This window comes from Notothenia coriiceps, unplaced genomic scaffold (genome assembly GCF_000735185.1).
Source record: "Notothenia coriiceps isolate Sejong01 unplaced genomic scaffold, NC01 NC01_scaffold00000312, whole genome shotgun sequence".
Taxonomy (NCBI): Eukaryota; Metazoa; Chordata; class Actinopteri; order Perciformes; family Nototheniidae; genus Notothenia; species Notothenia coriiceps.
Genome location: NW_011333013.1, coordinates 266,459 through 292,237, shown reverse-complemented (window position 1 = coordinate 292,237; position 25,779 = coordinate 266,459). Strand labels below are relative to the sequence as shown.

Genomic DNA, 25,779 nt, shown 5'->3' with positions numbered 1-25,779 from the left:
GAGCAGCACGAGCCGGTATGCAGCGAGTTTAATAGACAAAAACCCCAATATTAATCTACTCGATATCGATAATAATAACGCGAGAGTTTGCAAGTTGCCTCAAGACTGTAGTTGCAACTGTCAAAGGTGGAGTGGATACGCGCATGACCCAACACACATTACTGTAATACTGTACACGGCCGCCGAGATAATATCCGTATAAAAAACCGAAATAATCCCGAGGTAAGGAACCGAGGACTGTACCAAAACCGACTGAGGTTTGGCGTTTCTGCTCATTTTCCTTCGCTTTGTTTCTTTTTACTCTAACCAAGTGTTTCGCTGCCGTCGAAATTACTGCACTAAATTTATTTGTGTGTCTCCCTTTAGTTCCAGCCAGCGCAAGGATTTTTTTTACTCCTCCTTCGTAATAAAGTCGCCATTTTGCTTCACTGCCTATATAAACCATCCCGTATTCTAATATTTTTCCTCAAGGATTCGAGGACCTACCTATTTTTCCTGGCTATTTCTTATATTTCTGGAGTGTTTACCGAGAAGACAGGGGTTGAAGAAGTGCCTCGTGGTATAGCCTACATATTAATGCAGGGAAGGAGGGGGGGCAAGGCAAAACGAAACTGGGAATGAGGTGAAAGTATCCAGGATTTCTTTTTATGTACAGACTTAAATTTAATTTCTCTTCTCCTCCCCTGCTCCGGTTTTTCTTCCACCTCGTCGTCGTCCACAGAGTGGGGAGACTGGACAACCGTGACGACTGTCCACTTCATTTCTGGCTCCCCAACCTCAGTGTGACCGCTCGTTGACGAACAGCAGGTGTGATTGCCATGTAACACAACATTGGTGGAAAAACGCCCACTTCGGTGTCTGTCTCCTGACCCCCTCCTCCCTCACGTGGGTGACCCGGGGCCACCCGGCCCCTAGAGCTGGGTGACTGCCCGACCCTTCAGGTAGGTGTGGCCGACTCATATTTTTTACTTTGAAACATAAATAGTCAGTGGTGAAAGTAACTGTACATTTACTCAAGTGCTGTACTTAACTACAGTTCTGAGGTAATTTACTTGAGTATCTCCAGTGTATGTTACTTTGTACTTCTACTCCACTGCAATTCAGAGGTAAATATTATACTTTGGCTTTGACATTTATGTGACTTTGCAGAGTTGGATTAATGATGTGAAATATAGTGAACATTTACATAACACTATGGTTACCCTGCAGTATAACAAGTAATTAAAACTAGCTGCACCCTTACAAGCTTTAATAACACCTAAATGCATCAATAGCTATGATCAAAACATATAACATATATTATCCTCAATTTGGCCAATCTGCATAATTACTGCTACTTTTAAGTATGTTTTGATGCTAGTAGTTTTGTACTTTTACTTGAGTAACATTGTGAATACAGGACTATTGTAAGAGAGTGTTCCTACACTGTGCTATTTCTACTTAATTATTACTGAATTGCAAGATCTGAGTACTTCCTCCACCTCTGTAAATAGGCAACACGGTAACCTTGTTGTAGTTGACACACAAAGCATGGCAGTGTGCCACGTGCAGAGCTAAAATACTTATTTCCAGGTTGGTTTGTCAGCAGATTGTGAGAGGAGAGTGGGTGTCCCAGGTTTTGTTGTGTCTAGCTAGATGTATGTGAATGTAGGACTCTCGTTTACTTGTATAAATGATCTTTCATCAAAACACCAGCTGCAATGTTATTTAAAAACATGCAAAACAAAAAAAGTGTTATTTTCTAAAGACTTATTTTATGAATGCCAAATATGTCACATAGGAAACCAGAATATGTGTTGTACAAAAAGTACAGAGGTCAGTATTGAAACTCTAAATGAAATATTACAAAGGTAGATATTCTCCATTGATAATTGAGCGTTCTATATTCTTGTGTACTTATCTCTCTCTCACCACGTTTGTTTATTTTAAGAAGTTGAATGCTCTTCTGTAGTTCTCTTCACACTCTGACACGTCAGGCAGGAAGAGGAAGGCGTCTACAATCGGTGTGTGCAATATTTCCGCAACTTGACTTGAACAGCAAGCTCACCAAACCTAATGAAGTTAAATTGATTACCTACTTCTAAAAAGTGAGCATATTGTCACTGTGACGGATGAGCCATCATCACTTCATGTACATTGAGCGTGTAAACAGACACTGAGTGGCCCCCACTGAGTGACCCTTTGTGTGCTGTTGTAAATTATTAGGAGAGTGACAAGAATGTGTTTTAGGAGGAAGCATGCTGGATCAAAATCAGTCCCACTTAGCATAATTAGCAATTGTCAGCCTTTATCCATTATACTGTCCCATGCTGGTACTGAAAGAGGGTTCAGTACACAAAACCCAAAACTGACATGAAGGCTTATTATGGCTGATGGGGGCATTACGTTTCTAATGGATTGGCAGATGATGCCGTGTAATCTATCTAGCAGTTCACAAAGGAAGAATAGCTCTCACTTACAACAAACATAACTTTACTTTACTTTTACCATGTGACTTAATCAAGAGAGGCATCACTTGTTTTCATAATAAAGAAAGAAACCAGGAAAGTGGTATTGACCCCCCCCGGTCCCCCCCCTTTTGTTTAATGGGCAGAGCATGGAGTTAGTGTGTAAGTAAGAGTATTGATTTTGAAATGAAACATGGAAGGTCACACCCTCATTACCACTGCAGATGATGTGTGAGCCTCCTCTCAGATAACCTTCGATCCAATCACTCCGATGGACGACCTAAAGAAAGTGCATTGTAGAGCAAGGGGACAGTATCAAGGGGGGGGGGGGGGGGCACTCATAGTAATGTTTTAACAAGCAATAGAACAAAAAAGCATCCAAATATCGCCTCTAGCTATCACTCTCTCATGTGTGTTTTTGTACCCTCTCAACTACCTATGCAGGCATGGAGAGCCCAAGCGGCCCCAGGCTTGGGAAGCTGTCCTCACCAGGGCTGCCAAGGGGCCGGACCCCCAAGCATGGACATCCCCAGGAGCCTGTCAGAACTGTGCCAGGCCCTGAAAACAACATCAAACACAGTGAGTGACGAGCCGCCACACTTAGTTGAATGGAAACACTGTGTGGACTTTAGATCTATGGATTTTTCTTCAAACATTGTTTGAAATGTGGGACCTGGATACACGCAAATGTGAGCAATTGTATTCTTGCAAATGGTTCTCTATATTCTAATAGCTTTAATTTGTAAGACTATTGTAATTTTTTTTGTGGCGTATAATAGCTGTATGCTGGCTATTCAGGGCTGCAGTTTAGTTTCTCGATGATCAACCTACCACACTAATAATCGTTTCTGTGGCTTTTTTTGAATGGAGTATGTTTTCAATGGTCCCCCAGCCTCGATGTAATTGTACTCCTCCCACCACATAAGGGCCTGAAAACGACACAACCTTCCCTTAGACTGCCCTACTGTGAGAAAACCATACAAATAAGCACTGCCAAGCACTGACATTAGTGAAACCCTAAGCCATCTGGATGGAGATGGAAGATTTTTGGAATGAGAGAGCCAAGCTGGGGAATTAAGTTTCAATCCAATAACCAGCAGATCATCATGACTTTGTTAATAAAGTGAGGCAGAGTAGGAAAACTGGAGCTGCTCTAATATGACCCAGTTGTTTTGGTTGCTACAAAATAGCTCCTCATTCCTAGACACACGCAGCCCCATCGCTGGCCTAGACAATTTGTTTCCTTTCTATATTAATATTCAGCCCTGTAGGCTGGATTTGCATGCCTGTGTGGGTGCGTGCATGTACGTGTGCTTGCTGTGGACAATAATACAAAGCTTATTTTCAGGACAGAACTGTGAGGGCACGAGAGGATTTGGCATATCTTCTTTTTTTTTTGAAGCCGCGTATTAAAGCGTTTTAATGTATGTTTTTATCAGTTTTGGTCTTTTAATACTTAGCAGTCTTCAGCATGCTCACAGTATGGGCCCTAACTAACTTTATTGTGTACAGGCTGCCGGCCGTGGTGTTTTTGCTTTTGAAGAACTGCTTGTAGCAGAACAGTGTATTTGAGTGACATGTTTTTCACAGCCGCCTCTCAAAGTGTTTTATAGACTTTTTACGCTTTATTACTCAATAAACAAGACGTGTTTGTAAATCAATCGGTGCGAAGTTGGTAGTAAGCGCTGATCGTTTCGAGACTGAAGGCTAAAAATGAAAGAAGCACACTTGGCTGAGGTTCAGTAATGAGTACCGCTCATGGTTATGGGTGCGTGCATGTGTGTGTGTTTGTGCGTGGTGTGTGTTCAGATGATGCTTTCACATGTAATGGTCCCGGTCTTTATGGGACTTTTTCTAGTAACCTAAGACAACCGCTTGTTCGTTTCATTTTCTCTTTCCACAGTTGATGTGATTTGACTCATTAAAGTAGAGCTACTAAAACCAACCAGTACAGTAATTATATCAGTGGTTGTGATAGTGTACGTCTGTGCTAAATACAGCTTCCAGCACTATTTGATCGAACAAGATAAACATCTACTTTCTACTTGGTTGTGGTTGAAAAATCTCGCTTGGCTGCAAAGCCGCTCTTATCTGGAACATTACCAGGGATTTCCCTAGCCTTTGGGGAGGCTTACTTGGTAACCATGCCAGTGGAGTTTTATGTGATTTTGAGGTTTGAAGATTCTCTAAAAAGATCCAGCAACCTTTAGGGGAATCACAAGGCCAATGGGACTCATGCAATAGTGACATGCAACAACAGGAATTGATTCAGACACAAAGCAGCGCATAAGAAATACATTAGGAGTCTTACATTTTCATCTAAAGAATGCACTCAATAACTGTGGCATTTAGTATTCCCTATCCACCAAACCACAACAGCTGTGTGTTATGATTCCACAGGGGTAGTAAACGCTGAAAAGATATTCATTGATTTTGATGGGACTTCTCAAGCAAAACACAAACTCTGCCTACATTTTAGTCTGTTTTCAAACAACAAGCCATCTTTTCAAACCTAGCCTCCTTTGCTTATTACTCATAAGTGTAGGTCATGAGCATTTGTAATGTTAATGATGAGGAGCAACACTACAGTGCTTATCATATGGAGCCTGGAGCTAGCTTGTCTGTCCCAGGGGAACTGTGATTCTCAGTTTGGGGAAACAAAGGCATCAATATCTGAGCTTTTCTGTGGAGCTTTCTCAGTGTCCACTGCACACGGTGTGCCCTTCAGATAACCAGGTACCGTATTATCTGCCCTCCTCCTGCTGCTCGGGTTTCATTTCTCATTACATGTCTCTGGAAAGTTTGAACCTTTCCACCTTGTTGAAAAATAAATCTCTCATGGTGATCAATAAACGTCCTATTTGGAAACTTTGCATGATGTAACAATAAAGAAATCCTGAATGTCTGGAATGTTTTTCTTTGTGCTATAGTGGTTCCTTGAAATCCCTCTCTGGTTTTAAGCATTGAAGCAAAGAATACTGCATATCGGGGTTTGTGTGCTTTCCTAGAGTGGTGCGGTGGAGCTGTCACCTTGCCACACCAGACAACTTGCAGGAGAGGATGTGGTCCTTGAGGGTGACTTGCTCTGCCTTTGTTTCTCTCTTTTCGCTCTTGCTCTCACATTCTTTTCACATTAGCATCGTATTAGAGCCCTAGTTTTGTCATTTTTTCTCCACCAGCCGTCTAAGCTGTTAAACAACCAACAGTGAAAGTATTTGAACAAAAATAACACTGCTCTGCCAAATGCTCTCAGCAAGCCCTAAAATTAGGCTCCTTTCTGCAAACATTATTGCATAAATGAGTTGAGAATAAGGTGTTTGTCGAATTACCATCCTTCTTCGACCGAGAGCAGTGCAGAACCTGATCCTTTGACACAATGTCCACTGAGCAGGCCATGCGTTCATGGGTTGTTAGGAGCTGTCTCTATCAGTATAGGTTGGGTCTGCATACTGTAGGATTATATGCTTGTGGCTATGTGTGGATGTTAATTGTGATAGTTTGTGCTGTTTTTTGTTTGTGTTTAAATGTCTGCATGTGTGTGCAGAGCAATGAGTGTTCTCAAGTGAGTCCAGTAACTGCAGGACCTTCATTTCAGGCCCACAGACACCATCAGCTGACTTTGCATATTTGCCTCAGCAGCAATGTCTCGCTCTCCCTCTCCACCTATTACCGCTTCCTCTCGATCGTCCCAATCCCCATGCATAACTGTAACTCCTTTCCATTGTATCCTTTCTCAAACCCCTCATCCTTCACTCGTCTAATCTATTAGGACGTTTGATCACCAGCACTATCCCGGCCACCTTCCGTTCCGTTCCTGCGTCCCCTAGTCCCACCCTTACTATCCCCATTGCCCATCCTCAAGCTTCTCACGTTTCGTATTTCTTACATTTTGTAGTTCTCGCCTGCTGATGCTTTGACTTTAGGAAAATGTTGAAATACCAAAACGATGCGATCGATAAAGAGCTATAGATTTGAGAATGTTTGTTTTGGGATGAAATTGAATTCTGGTGCTTTTCTCAGCCTGATGCTGCAACTCGTTCTGAAGAGAGTCCTTTGTCATCTTTGTCACACCTTTATTTGGCAAGCTTGAGGGTGGCATATGAGAAGGAGTACATGGAAATGGGAGAGGAGAGAGATTGAGTTGGTGACTCACTATCCATAAGGAGGGCACTGCAAACAGTCTGGAGCAGGCATTGTCTGTCTGGCACGTATATACTATATGCGCTATTGCATAAACACATGCCTCTTCTCAGTGTGTAAACCACAACATATTTCAGTGCAGAAGAGTCCACGATGCTCCTTTGTCCACTCAGAACTACATTTGATTTGTTTCCCTTTTGTCAATTCACGTGTCAGCATCATCCTGCAGGAATTCTGTTGTGCTTGGATGTCACTAAACATACTTTGGGCCAGCGGCCAAATGGGCATCAGGCGATAGATTAGCTTTCCAATAATACGAGGCATGCCGCTGATGTGGAAGGCTGTGCAGAAATCAAAGCAGGTCTGAAGAGGCTGTTGAGGTGCTGTGAGTCACCAGATTATGTAGCAGTAGCAGGAATCTCAAGCCCAAGCTCTTTTTCTTTTATTTGGCTTCTTTTAGTGTGGTTTAGTGGTGTTAGTAAACGGAAGTCTACCACAGGTCTCTGCGGTGTTTCCTGGATTCCACACAAGTGATTCCCTATACAGAAGTTCAGACCACTGTGTGCAGTGAGCATTGTTTTCTTATGGCTCTCACTGTACTTATTACGAGTTATTTAGTAAAAGCATCTATCAGTTCCAGTCTGCTTATCACTTAATCATGAAGTTACACCATTTTGAAATGGGCTAAACCATGAATACATGATGCCCAAAACAAATAGATATGTCAAAGCCCTCACATGTACAATCTAAACATTCTTAACTTTGTATTCCTTATGTAGGAATCAAATAGTATACAATGCACATTCATGCTTGTATTATTCTTTATTCATGTTACAATCTGTCAACCTGATTGTCAACCCATATTTGTGTTATTCTATGTTGGTCCATTCTTTATACTTGGCATCTATTGAATGGCTGTGATGATGGCAGACGTATACCTCCTCTGGTCCTGAAGAAAACATGAAAGAACTCTACAAAAAGGGAGGATTCAAATGGAATTTAAATTAGGAAATATATATGAATGACTGTTTATACTGAGGACATCTTTGGTCAATTATGGCCCAAAAGTTATCATAACCCACAGAACCACTTAAAGGTGGGGTAGGTAAGTTTGAGAAACCGGCTCGAGATACACTTTTTGTTATATTCCATGGAATGCTCTTAACATCCCGATAGCAATGAATATCTGAAGTGCTTTGACAAAAAATGCATAAAAAAATAACATGTCATCTGTGGAAGCCGTAGCGATGTAAAAAGCACGACCAATCATTTTAGCCGGCCCGGCTAAAATAACTGGATGGCCTACCTGGCTGTCAGCCTTCCATCTGTGCACAAACTTATCTCGTGCCCTCATTGGTCATGTGCGCGTTCGTGTGTGTTGGGGGAGGGGCTCTGTAAGGAAGTGGCACATTTGTTCCGGCTGTGTATTTTCAAATTCTAGCGCACTCGAGCTGGTATCTCCAAAATTACCTACCCCACCTTTAATGTCATAGAAATAAAGACATAGATGTATATCAAGTAATATGATAATAACTCAAAGGATATTCTTCACAATCAAATCCAAGCAGATTGTATTTATTAATTTAGATGCAACACAAAACTGTTTCTTTGTGTTTTCAGAAAAAAGTTCACAAATGAGTCTAAGCATGTTTGTGTGTGATTGTGACCTCAACAAGCATATCCGTGTTAAAGATTAGCATATATACCGAGTTATACAGAAAGAGAGAGAGAGAGTGAGAGAGAGAGAGGGAGGACAGGAAGAGAGAGAGAGAGAGAGAGAGAGAGAGGAAAAAACAAAGACAGAGAGTGAGAGTCAGACTCAGTGAGAGAGTCTGGTTTTCTTTCAGTCCGGCAGCGCCTGCGTCGCAACACTCCTTCTACTTACTCACTGTCTGGAACCGGGCCCGACTGGGAGGGAATTATGGGGACGTCTTCAAAGAGAGGTCCGTATAACATGGGAAGGTGCTTTGTGTGTGTGTGTGTGTGTGTGTGTGTGTGTGTGTGTGTGTGTGTGTGTGTGTGTGTGTGTGTGTGTGTGTGTGTGTGTGTGTGGACGTGCAGAGGGGAACGTTTTGAAGAGCTAAGTAAACACTCCATTGATAAACTTTAAAGTAATAATGTAGAAGAGGCAGTAACGTCCAGTGTTTGCATTCACTGTGAACCAGGATACACACTTTAAAGAGACAGCTTCACCATCCAATGTCTGCCCAGGTATCCATTTCTCCATCTATTGTCCGTTGAGATGGAGGATGTAGTGATACTGTGTGTCTTTCCATGCGGTTGTGTCAGTTGTGAGTGGTGTTTTTATGTGTGTGTGTTGTCTTTCTCCAAACTACACTATGTCTAAACCCCACTGTGCAGACACAGACAAAGGCTCCTGTGTGAGTGTTTGTTGAGGAAAACAAATGACTGTTCTTCTGCGTGCGCACCCGTGTGTGTGTGTGTGTGTTTGTGGGTAATGTGTGCACCCTTGCACTCAGGGGGAGTTGTTGCCGGCGTAGCTAGGAGAACGCAGAGGTTATTTGAGATCATTAGGCAGCTGCCAGCACTACTGGGTCCTGGATCCTTCTCTTCTTCTTCTTCTTCTTCTCTGCTGTCAGGCTTAGGCAGTGTGGAGCAACAGTTGCAGACAGCTGGGAGCGAGTCATCATCTGACATTAGTTGAACAGCTGTTTTATCCCCATGGCCTGAGCCAAAGAACCGGGTTTTAGATTTGACACAATGGCCCCGCTTTGTTTCATACCAAGACAATGGTTGTGATTGCTCAGCACCAGTGTTCTACCCACACTCAAGCAGAGCGAAGTAAAAGATACTGAAGAAATGTTTGCGTGTTTTCCCCCAGGATAGGTTGAACGTTACATTTTTGCAGTTAAGTTTTCACCCCCACGTGCGCAGCTTTTGCTCTTGTATGTATTTTGTATTAGTTTTGCTTGCTTCACTGAAAAAACCGAAACATTTACTTTAATTAAAGGTGGGGTAGGTCATTTTGGAGAAACCAGCTCGAGTGTGCTAGCATTTGAAAATACACAACCTGAAAAATCTGCCACTTCCTTACAGAGCCCCTCCCCCAACACACACGAACGCGCACATGACCAATGAGGGCACGAGATAAGTTTGTGCACAGATGGAAGGCTGACAGGCAGGTAGGCCATCCAGTTGTTTTAGCCGGGCCGGCTAAGATGATTGGTCGTCCTTTTTACAGTACCACGGCTTCCACAGTAGACTATTTTTTAATGGATTTTTTGTCAAAACACTTAAGATATTCATTGCTATCAGGATGTTAAGAGCATTCCATGGAATATAACAAAAAGTGTATCTCGAGCCGGTTTCTCAAACTTACCTACCCCACCTTTAAATGTATTATGTCAACACATTCCACATAAGTGTATTTGGTTAGTTGAAAGCAATATTATTAAGTTGAACCTAATCTTCTTTATTTCAACTCAATGTTATTGCTTTCAACTAACCTAACACAGTTATAGGAAATCTGTTGACATAATACATTTAATTAAAGTCAATGCTTTTTCACTCTGGTAGTGATAACTCAGACAAGTGGATCCTATTCCCATAGCAACAAGAACATATCTTTCCCAAGAGCAGCATTCATTAATTATGCCTTTCTTTTACAAGACCTTTATTTTATAAGACAGGAATTAGAATGCATGCTCAATTTCCTCCTCAGCACAAGAGCTGCATCACCTCCCCAGCTGCTACCCAGACAGCTAATAGAGAAATGCTTTGTCGCCCTGAGAATATGAATACACTCATATCTATGCACACACAACACACTCACACACACACACTGGTAATGGTTTTGTGGAGTTGTTTGTGTGTATCAGTGTGTGCTTGTATGCATGTGTTTGCACCTTGTGTTATGAACTATTCCCAAACACAGCCAGCAATGCTGTGCTGCTTCTCATTCAATCTTATTTACACTCGCATTACTTTCTTTCTACCTTATTACTGTGAGTCTGAAGTAAAAGATTACACATAATCCGTCAGCCTGCGTCAGTGTCTGTGAGCGGGAAACAAAAAGAAGACAAATGAGGGGAAAAAGAGAAACTTGATATTGTGTAATAAAACTGAGGGGGAAGGTCTAACAGGTTATGACCGGATTGTCCTTTTATACACATTAACCTCACTGACAGAGATATTTTTTGCCAAATACTAAAATCCCTAAACCATTTTTATAATCCCAGTAGGCACAAAGAGTGCTCTGACTGTGGGAACACAAATGAGCGGCACCAGGCATGTGTGCGTCCTGTCGCTGCTTGTCAATGAGTTTGCAGGGGAAGGCAGTTTCTCAGCGTGGCGAAGTAAAACAGATCCAGATCCATGCCATACATTTGCTGCATTCCACCTCACAACAAAGCACTATCATATCTTCTTCAATAGTTTCCCTTTGAACATGTTCTAGATCTGAAATGACTGAATAGGCTGTAGCAGCTGTCTCCTGCTGCTCGCCTTGTTTCTGCTGCCGCTCTCCGGCCCTCCCAGATCAATGCAGAGGAGTCGAGAGCACATGGGAAGATGTAGCATTCTGAAGTGCAGAGCCTCAGCGTCTACCTGCTGCCCTGTCATTCAGTATTCTGCTTGGTCAGAAGAAGAAGTCATCTGCCTCTGCAATTCTCTCCTGTCTCCCTCAGCATCCTAGACATCCCCACCCCCACCTGCTCTCCCTTATGCATACTCTCCTCCTCAGCTCTCTCCATCTTCCCTCCCTCTCTCAAGTGTAGCGCTGTACAGAGGAAATGGAGAGCAGAGGTGTAATTGTAGCAGAGAAGAGAGCAGTAATGAGCCAGTGCACCGCCTGTCCTCCAAAGTTCACATGGAGAAGGATTTTGGAATGTGGAGGAAAAAGGAAGTGAGGAAGCTAGACATGAAGTGAGAAAAGAGGGGGAAGCGTCAGGATGAGAAATGGAGAGAGAGAGAGAGCGAGAGAGAGAGAGAGAGAGAGAGAGAGAGAGAGAGAGAGAGAGAGAGAGAGAGAGAGCGCTGAGGCAGTGGGTCTGCTGTGTGCTGTGTCAGGTTCACACAGGCACTAGCGATTTATAGCTGATCTATTTGGCTGAACAGAAGGCCTTTGCTTGCACTGCCATCTTTCACACACACACACACACGCACGCACGCACGCACGCACGCACGCACGCACACACACACACACACACACACACATGCGCTCTCTTGATGGCAATTATTGGGAGAATCCTAACACTTGTCCATAGTTTCTCCTTGGTTAACTTGACTATCTTGTTATCCATGCACACTCTATGTAAATAACATCCTGCTTAATTGCCACTTCAATAGTGTTTTTATTTGTCAGTCATTTTTTATTTATTTTTTTATCTTCACGGTCATCTGTATATTTTTCTTACTCTAATGCTGTTTTATTTCTATTTCTATTTTGAGATGTTTCTATTTTAGAATTGTTTATTTCTACTCTTTTAATTTGTTATTATGTGCAATGCCTTGTTTTGTGTTATGCTGCTGCAACACAAATGTTTCCCAAATTGGGATTAATAAAGTACATCGTATCTTATCTTATCTGAACACTTCTCAACGTCCAAGCTATATATATTTGCTTTCACCGATTGTGTCTTTAGTAAGTTTGAACATCGGAGATTCAGGGATTTTGGAGGACTGTATTTGTTGGGTATTTGTGGACAGATGTTAAGAATTTAAATGTTTTCTGTGAGGAACTGCGGATGGAAATGAGCTCAAAGCTAAATCTGGCACTGTTACGCTTGACACATTTGAATGTTTTAAATGTTCATTACTGTGCATTCTGCCAAACAAACGATTAAATAAAATAAATAAGAACAGATTTAGAAGTGCTAATATAATTGCATGCATATAAAGCACTGGCAGTATTCCATGTTAACTCAGAGATGTTTCTCTCATTTCACCCGGTCCAGTGTGTGATGAGCCAGCAGAGGGGAAGAGGAAAGGTCGCCCGAAAGCAGAAGTGCAGGAACTGAGAAGCATCCCTGTGAGTATCTCTCTTTGAACAGAGTGGGTGTTTGAAGTGGGCTTCATTTTCTCCTGCACAGAGTAGGCAGCTCCCCATGAATATGCACGATGTACAGTATAGCGATAATCCTTGCATGTATTGAACTCTCTCCCCCCTGAGCAGGCCCATATGATAGTTCAATGGAAGGAAGAGTTTAAGCGCCGCTCCAGGGTTAAGTGTCCGTGTTCAGGCTGCTGGTTAGAGTTTCCCAGCATCTATGGCGTCAAGTACCACTATCAACGCTGCCAGGGGGTGAGTCACTAACCTCTGTTCTTTCCTCTTATGCGGCTATCGCTACCTTATGCTTCAGAGAAGTCTTAAACAGTAGACCAGAGTCAAAACATTGAAGAAAAACATCAAAGGGGGCCATGACAGTCTGTGATAAGTTGAATCAGAGTTTAAACTTCCAATGAACAATACTCACACATTAAATATGTAATGATTATTGACCATGCATGGTTGTTTCAAGAGCCTTTGATAACTGCATGCTTCCAGAAACAGCTACCCACTCTGAGTGTATCGCGTAGGGAGGGAGCTCACTGTAAATCCCCCCCTCCTCATGTCTGTGTTTGTACCAGGCCACCGTAGCAGAGAAGCTGAGTCACGGCTGTCCTTACTGTGAGGCAGTGTTTGCCACAAAGGTGCGCCTGCAGAAGCACAAGCTGTGGAACCACCCAGACAGGGTTAGTATGGAGGCCAAGGACGAGCAGACCAAGCTTCAAAAAACCCTCGTGAAGGCCAACACCAAGAAAAGGTGACTGGGATTTACAGCTATTATGCAAAATCCACTTGTTCATGTCTTTTATACTGTACATCAGCATGTGTCCCCTCTGTGGAAAGAGATTCTGAACGTTTCAGGAAAAAAGATTAGCTCTCTTTTTGTCCTGATCCGTTTATATAAAAACCTGTCTGAAAATGAGCTGATCAGATTTTGGACACTTTATGATGTCATAACGATGTTTTGGCTCATGTAACCATTAGCCAATCACCAACCAAGGTAACCCCCCCCCCACCTTATCACCTGAATCTCCTCCTAGAGCACCATTATGTTCTTTTTAACCAAATATCTCTCAGAGGGGCGTGGGGAGGGGCTCCTTATTTTCATCTAAAGTAACAGACAGAGAATCAGCACTTTTGAAACAGGGCTGAAACAGAGGGCATTATGGGATGCTACAATGATCGGTTTGGTATTTAGAGCCAAACACTTGAGAGACATGTCTTATCTGAGACCTATAATATATTGATGAAAAACAGTCTAATCGGGGACCTTTAAATTCCCCACCCACTGTGACCCACGTGTTTGTAACGTCATAATCATCATACTCACTGCCCAAAACTGTCCTCCCTCTGTCAATTCAGGCCCATGGAGAACAGTCCACCCTCTCCGATTTTCTTCAAAGTGAAAAAGACCCACGAGGTGTCCACGCCCTCTCACAACGGGGAGCTGGCCCACCAAAAGAGTGAGAGGAAACAGCACAGTCACAGCCAGCCTTCCCAGCAGATCCACCAGCCAGTCCAACCTCAGTCCCAGCAGTCCCACAGCACGTCTTCCGAAGACGAGGGTAGCGAGAGCGAAGGGGACAGCCTTCCCGCTTCTTTCCCCGACGAGGACCCAGAGCGAATGAGGCACAGTAAGATTTTCAACATATATTTCCTCTCGTTCCACCATGTTCTCCTTTAATGCTTGTATGTGTTTGACCATTCTTTGTTCTGTGTTTTTCTTTTGAGCTAGGACGGAAGCAGAAAACGCCTAAGAAATTCACTGGAGAGCAGCCTTCAATATCTGGGACATTTGGATTGAAAGGTAAACACCAGATAATCTCTGACATCGCTGACAGTACATTTTCTATTCAATACTTTTCTCAAAAAAAAAATCAAAAAGGCTTGTCCGGTAATCTCCTGTGGTTGTGAACATAATAAGTGAATTAACAAAGTTCTGAAGAAGACTTGGCTGATTCATCATTGATTACTGACAGCAGGCCACAGGTTGATGACTCACTGATTATTGGAAACCATGGGAGAACAGATATGAGGTATAAGGATTGTGGTTTGTAGCCTCATTCAAAATAACTCAACATCGTATGATTGGAGTTATTTTTGAATGCTTCCTGCGGTTTCTGATCAATGGTGCTGGTCTTTGCACAGAGCTATGTTGCAACTGTAGAGGTGTTTCAATCCCACTACATGAATCAGTGACTCACACACCCATCACACATCTCATAGACACAGCTTTCCAGTATTTCTCTGCTTTTCTCTCTCATTCATATGCTGAAAATGTTCAGTGACTCATATAGCATACACGGAGCAGTAAAGTACTTATCAAACAATCCATCCGCAGTGAGCAGGAATCAATGCTTTCTCTTGCTTCCTTTTCAAACTGATGTTCCCTGTTTCAAAACGACATCCTTTCTTTTCAGTTTATTCCCCCTTCTCAAAATGTTTTTATATTCAGTATCCACTTTCTTTATGTCAGCATTTCTCTCAGTCCGCATTGTCCTTCCTCTATCCTTTCTGCGTGTATCTTACATTTTACCTTAAATCATTTCAATGGAAGTTTTGATTTCTACAGTGTGTGTGTGTGTGTGTGTGTTTTGTAGGCATGACTAAGGTGGAGGAGAAGCTGAAGGCAGGCCGTGTGAAGAAATCAGAGGGGAGTGGGTTCAGTGAGGAGCCCCAGAGAAGACCTACTCCAAGTCAGTCGTCCAAGAAAGATCCAGCTACAACCAGCTCTGGTGAACAACTTAAGAACAAATATTATTATCCCACTGATGAAACAAAAATGTATCTTGTGACAAGAAGACAATAGCCTTTTTTTTTTTTTTTGGGGTTTGTGGAAATCGTCTCAAAAGCGATTATTTCTATATTATCACATGCATAGAATCATTCAACATAGGGAATGAGCACACAAATGGAAATGTAATACCCACGAGACAAAGTACCAGCATATGTGATCTGCTATCTGACAGAGACTTCCTGTTTCCTCCTGTTGCTAAGGTGCTGACACCCAATGGCAGCGAGCTATCCACGATCGAGGTGAAGTGGTGTGTCCCACCTGCTCCATCGTCACCAGGAAAACAGTCCACGGCCTCAAGAAACACATGGAGATCTGTCAGAAGGTCAGTGGGTCACAAAGCTGTCAATCAGCCTGGGAGCTGTGATAACTTCTGATAGAGCTCGCTGTGAATCTGAAAAAAATGATATCCTATCAGACAAGTTAATACAATTCCAAGACACACACACAGTAGAAGCATGCCTTCACTGCATTTACTCTTAGAGGAGCGTGTATACTGAAAATGTCAACCAGACATAAATGCTTTAAATATCAAACCGTCATAATACGTGCTGAAAGTGGTGGCGGTGCAGTTGGAAATAAATCTTACATTTGTACAGTTCCTGTGTAACTCAGGATCCAGTAACATGTGACACTATGCAATACACATGATGTGCCTCAGTGAAATCAATGTCTTATAGAGATTAAAAACTGTTTAGATATTTTCCTTAAGTGCGTTTGTAAGTATGAAATAAAGCTCTCTCAACCCAAAACTGTCATTTCCACATTGGATTATAACTTTGAGTGCGCCGTTATAAGATACCCCTCCCTGAGTCTAGGGAGCCTTTACAGTAATGATATTGATTTGAAAGCTGTTGAAATAACATCGGGCAGTATCTCTCTCAGTACAGTAATCTCACCCATGTTTCCCATGTAATATCCTTTACTCATCTGCTCTCCTGTGAAAGCTAATATCACTTGAAACGGGTCGAGGGAGAAGAAACAGTGCACTTCTGCGGTTTGTTTGTTTGCACTGAATGGTGGTCTATAGCAATTATAAACCAGAATGGTGAAAATAAGGATTAAGTTCATCCAAGTACATTATATTGAGTTTTACTGAAGACAAACCAACCTCTCCGGGCCCTCAGAGGGACTTGTTCATACAGCCACTTTAATGGCTCCGTGGCCCACTGGCCCGTGTGACGCCATTAAAGTGGCAGTCTGTCGTAAAGCAGTGACAGAATCACCACATTACAGCTGGGTCACTCACCATGAAAACAACTCTGTCTCCAAATCAATACTGAGGCCAGGAGAGTCATCTACGAAAAGGAACACTTGGTGTAAAATTGGCTTTTTTAGTCCCAAAAGTTGCATTCGTCTTGACCAAAAATGTCATGCCTCTATTAAGTTACAGATATAATGTTTTGCGATACTGATATATCTAATATAGAGCATAGCCTGTAATAGTGGGTAACTTGTTATTTGATCCTGTGTTTGGCCTTTACCCCCCGCAGCTCCAGGATGCTCTGAAGTGCCAGCAGTGCCACAAACAGTTCAGGTCCAAGGCCGGCCTCAACTACCACACCATGGCTGAGCACAGCACCAAGGTACGGAGTGCTCAGAGAGCTAATGTTTCGCCGCTGTCACACTGACCCACTAAACGAGTTGTTAGTTATTAGACACTACAGCAAAGCACTACACACATTCAGGAGGTGACACACTTACACTTGTGACTCTCGTATGGAAATCCACCGTACGCTACAGCTAGTGTCAGTTTTCACCGTGTCTAGTGAAGGGTGTCTTGCTTTTTGATTCACACATACGAATGAATCCACATTTAAAAAAAAATAAAAAAAGCCTGTTTCTCCCTTGAGTTATATTACATTCATCTGGTGCGTATTCATTGTGGGTTCTAAGCCCGACTCTAAAAATCTCATCTTGAGGTTTGTAAACGATCAAACATTAGAACTGTTCATGTTGATGGCCCTTGAAGTGCTCACGTTTCTGTCTGCAGCTGTCTTAACTCCGACAGCAGAGAGCTTCATTAAGATATTATCATGACGCTCCTGCATTAGAGCAATGGCGCTGCTATGAAGTTTGCTAAATTATTCAACACTGCCTTGTTCGGAAAATTCAATGGAAAATTAATGAATGTACGTGCGTGCACCAAACCTTCTACCACATGTGTTTTTGTGTGGTAACGCTTTCCAATAGTTTATAATATTAATTGGGAATATGCATGTATGTGTAAGGGGCTTTGTCTGTGTATGTTTACCATTTGAATAGTGAAGATAGATGACCGCCATGTTTGACATCATCATTTGTCTTCAGTCTGGACCTTTGGTGGCTGTTTACCTTCTTGGCGGCATTCCAACTGAGAAAAAGCTAATCTCTCAGTGTGTAAAAACGAAGGTATCCTCAGGTGCTCTTCCTCAGCAGACTTCCCAGCAACATTTCTCATGTTAGGTTATTCCAAACTTTTGTGACAAGCTGTGCCGCCTGTGATTGTGCTCCAGACTCAAGTAGCTGCTGATTAGAGAAGGCTCTCATCATTAGCAGGTCTCACTTGTGTCATTCTCTTCTTTTTTCTCTTTTCTATCAACAAGAGCTTTTGAAACAGCAGTTCATTCAAAAGCAAATATCTAGAAGAATCAGACGCATCTTAAAACATATCCCTCTTAGAATTTAGGTGGAATTGTTTACTTTGTTTTCCAGTAGGATGTATGCTGTCCTACTGTGACGTATGAGCAATGTGTTTGGGCTCATGTTTGCGAGCAAGTTAGGCATTGTATTTATATATAAAGTATATTATTAAAAGCATTTCAATGTATGAAGAAGACAGTTATCTTGAGTTTTTTATTGGTGTAGAGACATTTCTTTGTGTGGCCACAGTACACAACAAGTGATATGCTTGGTGAGAACCTAAAATGTGTGTTATTCCTGTAAATACACTAAGATATTGTATTCTCCAGTGTTCCAATCAGTTGCTACAGCATCATTATATCGGTAAATCAATGTGTTTATGTACCGGGAACTGTAAACAAATACCTTCCTGAATTATCTGTGCTTGTTTTTATTGACTAAGTCTCTCTCTCTGTATCCTTTCTTTGAAAAGCAGATTTACTTCAACCTTGTATAAGCTTTGCTATGATTTGATTTGGCGTTTGCACTCTCCCTGGCTCCAATGTGTTGTCAGTGTAGTCACGTGGCACAGCCCAAGTGCAGTGTGGGAAAGATACAGAGAGCACAGGGGTCACCTTTTGAGTTTGACCTTGCAGTTTCTGCCCTGATCCCACCGCCTCTTCTTTCACTCATCTTTGCTCTTTTGCTGTCTCTGATGGAGGCATTAAGAGCACATGCTGATGCAGTTTGATGTGCTCTCCTCCTGCCAGTGTAAATCAATGGCTGAGTTGGTGTCTGTTCTCTTACCTCCAGGCATGAGCTGTATTTATTTGAAGTGTTGAAGTACTCTGGCGATATCTCCTTTCCTTCTTACCCTTCCAGAGAGCTTAGGTTGTGTCTCAGTCATGTCAGTGCTTATCTTTGTGTGTCGACATGTAAGAAAACACATGAAGTCCGCTCCACTGGGACTCCTCACTGAGGCCAGACTCTCCACAGTCCTCTGCACTTTCTGCTTTCTTCTCCCTGGCAGCTCTGCCATCTGTTGTTCTGGTCTTGGCTGGGGTTTGGCACCAGCCGACACTCGGGTGAAAACACGAGTTTGACAGTTGTCATAAACATGCCTTGAGTAACAGCCTCACCACGAAACCATTTAGTGATCCTGGCACAGTGAGAACAACCCGAGATGGAAAATACATTCTCCTCACAATTTTGTTCAAAGTAAGGAGGGATGGGGAAGTGTTGTGGTGCGACACGCTTATGCAGCGTTGTGTTTGTTCCCCCGCAGCCCTCGGGGAGCGAAGGCCAGACGGGCGACGAGCTTGAGGAGAGAGAAAGGCTGCGCCGAGTGCTCAAACAGATGGGACGAATCAAGTGTCCTAGTGAGGTATGCGCTACGTCTTTCTTCCTGTGTCCCTTTCTCTTTTCCTTTCTCCTGTTTGTTTCTACTCTTGCTTTCTTGTGTCCTTCATTTCTATTCGTCCAACTTTCCTATCTTTCATGTCCCATCTTCCTCTCTCCTCGTCTGCCAGTTTCGATTTTCTTTCTCCCTTTTCCTCAGGCTCTTCTTTGTGTGTCTGCCTCCTCTTACCTCTCTCTCTCTCTCCCTTTTCCTTTATGCCTTGTTCTTGACATGTTGCCCAAAACCACATCAACACTCTGCTTCCCATTACTCACACTACAGTGCAAAAAGCAGAGAGAAAGAGCTGCAAAAAATAGACTCTACTGTGACATGTTCTCACACACAGAAAAAATGAGCAGTTTCCTCCTGTTTGTCGTTCAACAGTAAAAACAAAATATTGACTTATTGCAGTAATATTGTTACATTTCAGTAAAAGTACACGTTATTATGCTTAAGCAGTTTCTCAATTACTGTAATGTGTGTTTTCATTCTGTCCTCATTTCTGTTACTGGCCTCACACAATCACTATTTGTGCAAACTCACACACATTTATACAGGGCTGCTCAGCCCACTTTTCCAGCCTGATGGGCTACCAGTACCACCAGAAACGTTGTGGCAGCGAGTTCTCTGACGATCAGAAGCCTGTGTTTCTGTGCCAGCACTGTGGAAAAACCTACCGCTCCAAGGCTGGCAGAGACTACCATGTGCGCACCGATCACTCCTCAACCATCACCACGACAGCCACCACCAACAATAACGGCAAGGACTTTATCACTGACACCAACAACAACACCGGGAAAGATAAGGTAAGATCACCATGGAAGCCTTTCCCCCAATGTTTACAAGCATTTTGACTAGTTTTACTGTCATTACTAGCAACAGTTTCCCCATGTTCCACTCAAAAGAGGTGTCCTACTGCTTCCCCAGGTTGTCTCTGAGGAGTCTCCATCATTAGGCCACAAGGAGCCAAGTCCACTTGAGAAAGCACCGTCGGGCCACTCTAAGGAGAAGGAAAGAGAAGCCAGGGAAAAGGACAGGGAAAAGGAGAAGGCGAGGGAGCAAGTCAAAGAAAAGGTAGCACAGACTGCGAGCCAGGGGGATGACTTTGACCGGACGCCCAGCGGCAGAGTGAGGCGCCGCTCTGCTCAGGTGGCCGTGTTCCACCTGCAGGAGATAGCAGAGGACGAGCTGGCCAAAGACTGGGGCACCAAGCGCCGCATCAAGGACGACCTGGTGCCTGACAGCAAGAGGGTGAGGACACACCAGACATTCCCAGCACACATAAACATATGCTCTCACACTTTACACACCTGCAAATGTACAGATATGGGGAAGCAATGTGAAGTGCTAGAAGACACAACTATCATCACACACAGCAACACAAACAGGGTTAAACACACATCAAACCCATCACTGTCATTCAAATGTTCCTAAGAGACACCAGATTTAAGTGGTCAAATAAAGCAAAAAAAGATGTCACTGCGTATCTGTTTTTTTAAATACGTACTTCAACGTTTTTAACATGCACACTGATACAGATGTTCTCTCTTATGTGTAGTTAAATTACACCCGTCCTGGCCTCCCAAACTTCAGCCAAGAGCTATTAGAGACCTGGAAGAACCAAGTCAAGGAGAAGGGCTTCATCTGCTGTCCCAATGAGGTAAGAACAAGTACTGCTTCACAGTAATCTGTCATTATGTATAGAAAGATACTAACTGTATTAGAAACAAACAAAACGCTGGCTTTATTTCTGTTTTGTTTCAGAACTGTGAAGCTGTCTATTCCAGTGTATCGGGACTAAAAGCTCACCTTGCCAACTGCAGCCAGGTATAAACACTCACCTGTACCTCTGTAGTTATTCTAGTAGATATTAGAATACACACACACACACACACACACACACACACACACACACACACACACACACACACACACACACACACACACACACACACACACACACACACACACACACACACACAGAGTTTCCCCAGAATTGTATCAGATTGTTCATGTTGTAAACATACGTTTTTTTAAAAATATTTTAAAGGAGGTTACGGACGTTGCTTTTTTTTATTGCTCTATTGTTTTTGTATTGCAGGGAGGTGGAGAACTGGGAAAGTACACGTGTCTGATCTGTCAGAAGGAGTTTAGCTCAGAGAGTGGTGTGAAGTACCATATCAGCAAGACACACTCACAGGTGGGTCCTTCTCAGTGTATACTTCACAGACTTATATATTATATAGTATTACTTAAAGTACTCTCTTATAGGCAGAACTTTCATGTCTGTTAACGTACAGGGAAGAGAGTCACGAGGTTGGTATTTATATATTGTGAAGAAGGTGTTACTGTATGCATATCATGTGAAAACAGGTTCTAAACTTGTATGGACAAGTTTATATAGCGATATTGAGAAAACCTCAATAAAACCTAAAACTGATCAAGTATTTTCTGATAGATAAATATATTTTGTTGATACAAAATAGCAACAGACGCTCATATTACTGTCTAGAGACATGTTTTGCGGCACCACTCACTACAGTATAAATGTTACACAGTTATACACATGCTTCTGACAGTGTGCTTATGGCTTTAGAACTGGTTTCGTGCAGCAGTCAGTCAGGTGGTCTCTACTACCAAGAGTAAAGCGCCAGAGGACAATGGGGTCAAGGCTGAGGTGAGGAACGGTGCCACGGCTGGTAAGAAGAGGGGCCGCAAGCCCAAAGAGCGCCCCCCCGTGGTTGCACTTCTCCAAACAATTACTGAAGCTCCTACTATTTCTCAAAACTCAACCCCTGCTGTGACCCCTTCACAGTCCCCCTCCCCGCTCCCCGACCCCTCGGACAGTGCTGCCCCAGGCCAAAACAGACAGCCCCTCCCCTCCAGCGCCAGACGAAGCAAACCGTAAAGGCTGTTATTGTCAGAGTAGCTCTGCTTTTGTCCCCCCAGGAGCCAGAGAGGAGTCTCGCTGTAAATGTTGTGCCAGGAAGCTAAGAGACCTTTCTAACTCCACAAGGACTTGGCACTGAGAAGAAAGTAAAATCAACCCTTAGGAAGTCAAACATTTAGGACAGACTTTTTGAAATCCCAGCGTAAATGTGTCTACTGTTATAAACAATGCTCATGTAACAGCGGGGTTTTAATTCTCCATTCCACTTTTGTCTCCTTTTGAATACACATATTTCAGTTTCTGTACTCACAGCAGGGGTGTCAGTAGTATTTCAAGATAAAATCCTGACTACTACATGGTTAGCATTTTCTAAACAGAGGTAGTATTCCAAACAGAGGCAGAGTCATTCTCTCTACAATATCAATGTTGTGTTTGAGAGGTTTTAAAAAGGATATTCTATTAGCATGGTGAAGTCATTTAATGATAGCTAGTGTTTTCACATTTTTTCCACAGATATACTGTACTGTGTACATAAACAATATCTATATCTATATATCTATATACTCAAAGCAATGATGCCATCTGTCATTCTAAAGCCTGACACGTCCAAGTAGATCATGAGCAGTCAGAATCTTTTGCAGTGTGTGCTGTAGTGCAATGTTGCTTTTACATTTGTTTTTTCCTTTCTTGTTTCTTCGTTTTTTTACTTTTTATTATTCAAGTAAGCAAATGTCTCATAAGCTAAAATATTGGTCAGTTGTTTATCATTTTACTTCAGTGATATTTACTTTTTGTTTCATCTGATTTTAGAACATTATGGTGAAAGGTATCTGCTTAGACGACCATAATTAGGTGATTATTTCTATACTTCTTTTACACTGAAATTAATTAGCAGAATAACCCAAAAAAGTGATTGTTTGAGATTTTCCATTAGAAACGTATATGTTAATAATTAATATGGCATTGTTTAATCGATTTTAAACAAAAAAAAACTTGAAGCATATGTCTAAAATAGGACTGGCAAAGCTTAATGATGGACAGAGGGAGGAACTTTGTGTGAAGCTTGTTGCACCATTGCAGCACAATCAAATGATGTGACACCATTTTAAAGGAGGCCATATTTTGGCTACTGCTTTAGCTTGAATCAAAGAGCTGAGGAGAGAATACAAATATCTTTTATAGAGGTTGAGGGAAATAATCTTTTATTAAACAGAAAATTTGCGAATGAAGATTCACTTTTAATGATGTATATGAATTAGTTCCTGGATGCTCAAAGTTATTGCCTTGCACTTTAACCCCTTAAACCCCTCTCGCTCCCGTCTTGTATTTTTGCACTCCAGGAGTATTCAACCTTAACCTAGTGGCTCTCAGGCACAGGAGCGGGGATATTTAACTCTGATGAAAAAGCTACAGAAAACTACATTTGTCTTTACATGGGTAATAAGCAGCATGGTTAACTCTTTCTAGATAGAATCTGTAATCTAACACAAACGTATAATTATAACTCACAACACAAAGCCATAACAGGTCATGGCTGCTTTACCGATTAAAGTTAGTTTAGTTTAAGATTAAAACAATAAGAATTATGAAATACAAAATGTGTGCAATCAAAGAATATGTTCACTGTAACATCTCTAAAGTTACCGGTAATACTTGAATCCACAGTTTTATTAAAGATTTGAACAAATTAAAACTCCATATATATGTGATTTATATTTGGAGTTTGTGTCCATACAAATAATGCTTGTTAAAAAAAAAGACAGATTGTAAATCTATTTTATATTCTCTTGTGTGTATAACCCATATAGCAATCTGATAGCTTTGGATACAGTTGTGATGTGGGGATATTCTGGTAAGATAACAAGGGTGCTTTACTTGCCACTCTACCTTAAGGACCTAAACTCACTAAGTCCACTCATCCATCCTGCCACTCTCTCCTCACTGGCAAGTCATCAGAATGTTGCACCAACAAATGTCAATGTCATCATTTAAATGGACGACTGATGTCAGCAGAACATTTTCAAGAAACATTGAATTTGAAATAAATGTGTCCCAGGTGGTGTCATCCCTACGCCGTGACCTTTTATATCGTAAAGCAAAGATAGGAGCTGAATTCCTCCTCGATTAATCAGCTGATGGAGTTTTGTTCGGGTGGGGATGATTATGCATGTGTCCGTCTCTGGTAATGGGATGGACCTTTATCTTCTATCCAGGTTCAGCAGACGGAGAGGATAAGTTAGACAAGCACTGATGGGTCTTTGGACCTTTTTTCGATATGAGTTATCCTGACCTTGTGTGTGAGCGTGTGTGTGTGTGTGTGAGCGTGTGTGTATTTGTACAAAACAGTTAGCACCTTTGTAAAGACTGGATGTCGGAAATGGTAACACTTTTTGTTGAGTTTAATGCTGTGGCACAGAATCAGTTCATCAGCTGCTTGTTACTCGTGTCATTAATGACGTCACATTGACTGTGTTTACCTGACAAGCTTTGGTGTTGCAATATGATAGTTAGGCACTGCTTTTAACAGTGGGTATTTTATATTTTATCTCACCCTTTACTATCTGTCTTCCTATGATGTGGAAAACACATATCTATCCCGCAGTGTAAGCTAACTGCAACATCTTTAGATAGTACAGCAATACACCATATTTAGCTGGTTTTGTTGGCTTGCTGATATTTTGATATTGATGTGTCTTCTCAAAAATGTATGGCTTTTTCACTTCCCCTACTTTTATTTCTTTGCTTTTTAAATATTATTAACTCTCAAACAAAAGGGTGAAAAGATTTGTAGACCACAAAGAACATTGTAAGCCCATGTGTCGGCATACACTGTTATTTGATCCATTTTGATGATGCACATAAATTGATCTTTTTCAGTGCACATTGACAAACACATTGAGCGAGTCCTTTATTACTTGTTATCTATTCAATATGGGACAACAAGGCATATGTATGTGTGTTTGTTTCTGTATTTAGTGCACTTACTATACCATGAAATAGGCTTGAAATAGGAGTGTTGTTGGAGCTTTCTAGTTACCCTGACTGTGTGTGGTGTGACTTTTGTACCTGGGAAAACAGCAGGCTCAAGTGTCTTCCCTTTGTCAGCAATGTTATTTCAAAACCAAGGTTAATCCCTAGACATCCCATTAGAAAGCCTGAGAATTTTACCCTTTTATTTTGACCACTCTGGTGTGTTTCTATACAATACAACCTTCTTCAAAAGCAGGAAAAGGCATCTGCGCTTGTTGTCAGGGCCATTGTGACAAAACTGTTGAGAGTTTTAAGAGATGTTGTAGCTTATAAATGGTTATGATATAAAGGTAACAAGTGAAATGAGACTAATGATGTATTAAAGATTTCCATATCTGAAATTGAGCTGTATAGATCCTAACATAGGAGGCATCAACACCTCCTTTGAGTCTGAACATTTTTCTCCCAAACTTGTTGTATTACCTGTGCATTAATATCCCTCGACTGATTAATAAAGGTTTGTTGACTAAA

General features: G+C 42.0%; 1 protein-coding gene across 8 annotated transcripts; it reads left to right on the top strand.

Moving 5' to 3' along the window:
• znf512b (zinc finger protein 512B) lies at positions 1-25,779 on the top strand. Of its 8 annotated transcripts, none has more exons than XM_010766669.1 (18): positions 1-15; positions 722-941; positions 2,892-3,026; positions 12,503-12,576; positions 12,721-12,849; positions 13,176-13,351; positions 13,957-14,228; positions 14,324-14,401; positions 15,195-15,329; positions 15,592-15,713; positions 16,882-16,974; positions 19,275-19,373; positions 19,946-20,194; positions 20,316-20,639; positions 20,947-21,048; positions 21,153-21,215; positions 21,490-21,588; positions 21,985-25,779. In XM_010766669.1, exons 3-18 carry the CDS (start codon positions 2,894-2,896, stop codon positions 22,294-22,296), a joined length of 2,460 nt encoding a protein of 819 aa, XP_010764971.1. In that variant the 5' UTR covers positions 1-15; positions 722-941; positions 2,892-2,893; the 3' UTR covers positions 22,297-25,779. The 8 variants fall into 8 exon arrangements, with proteins under 8 accessions (XP_010764971.1, XP_010764963.1, XP_010764988.1 ...); XM_010766661.1 differs by lacking the exon at positions 1-15 and adding an exon at positions 159-222; XM_010766653.1 differs by lacking the exon at positions 1-15 and adding an exon at positions 200-257.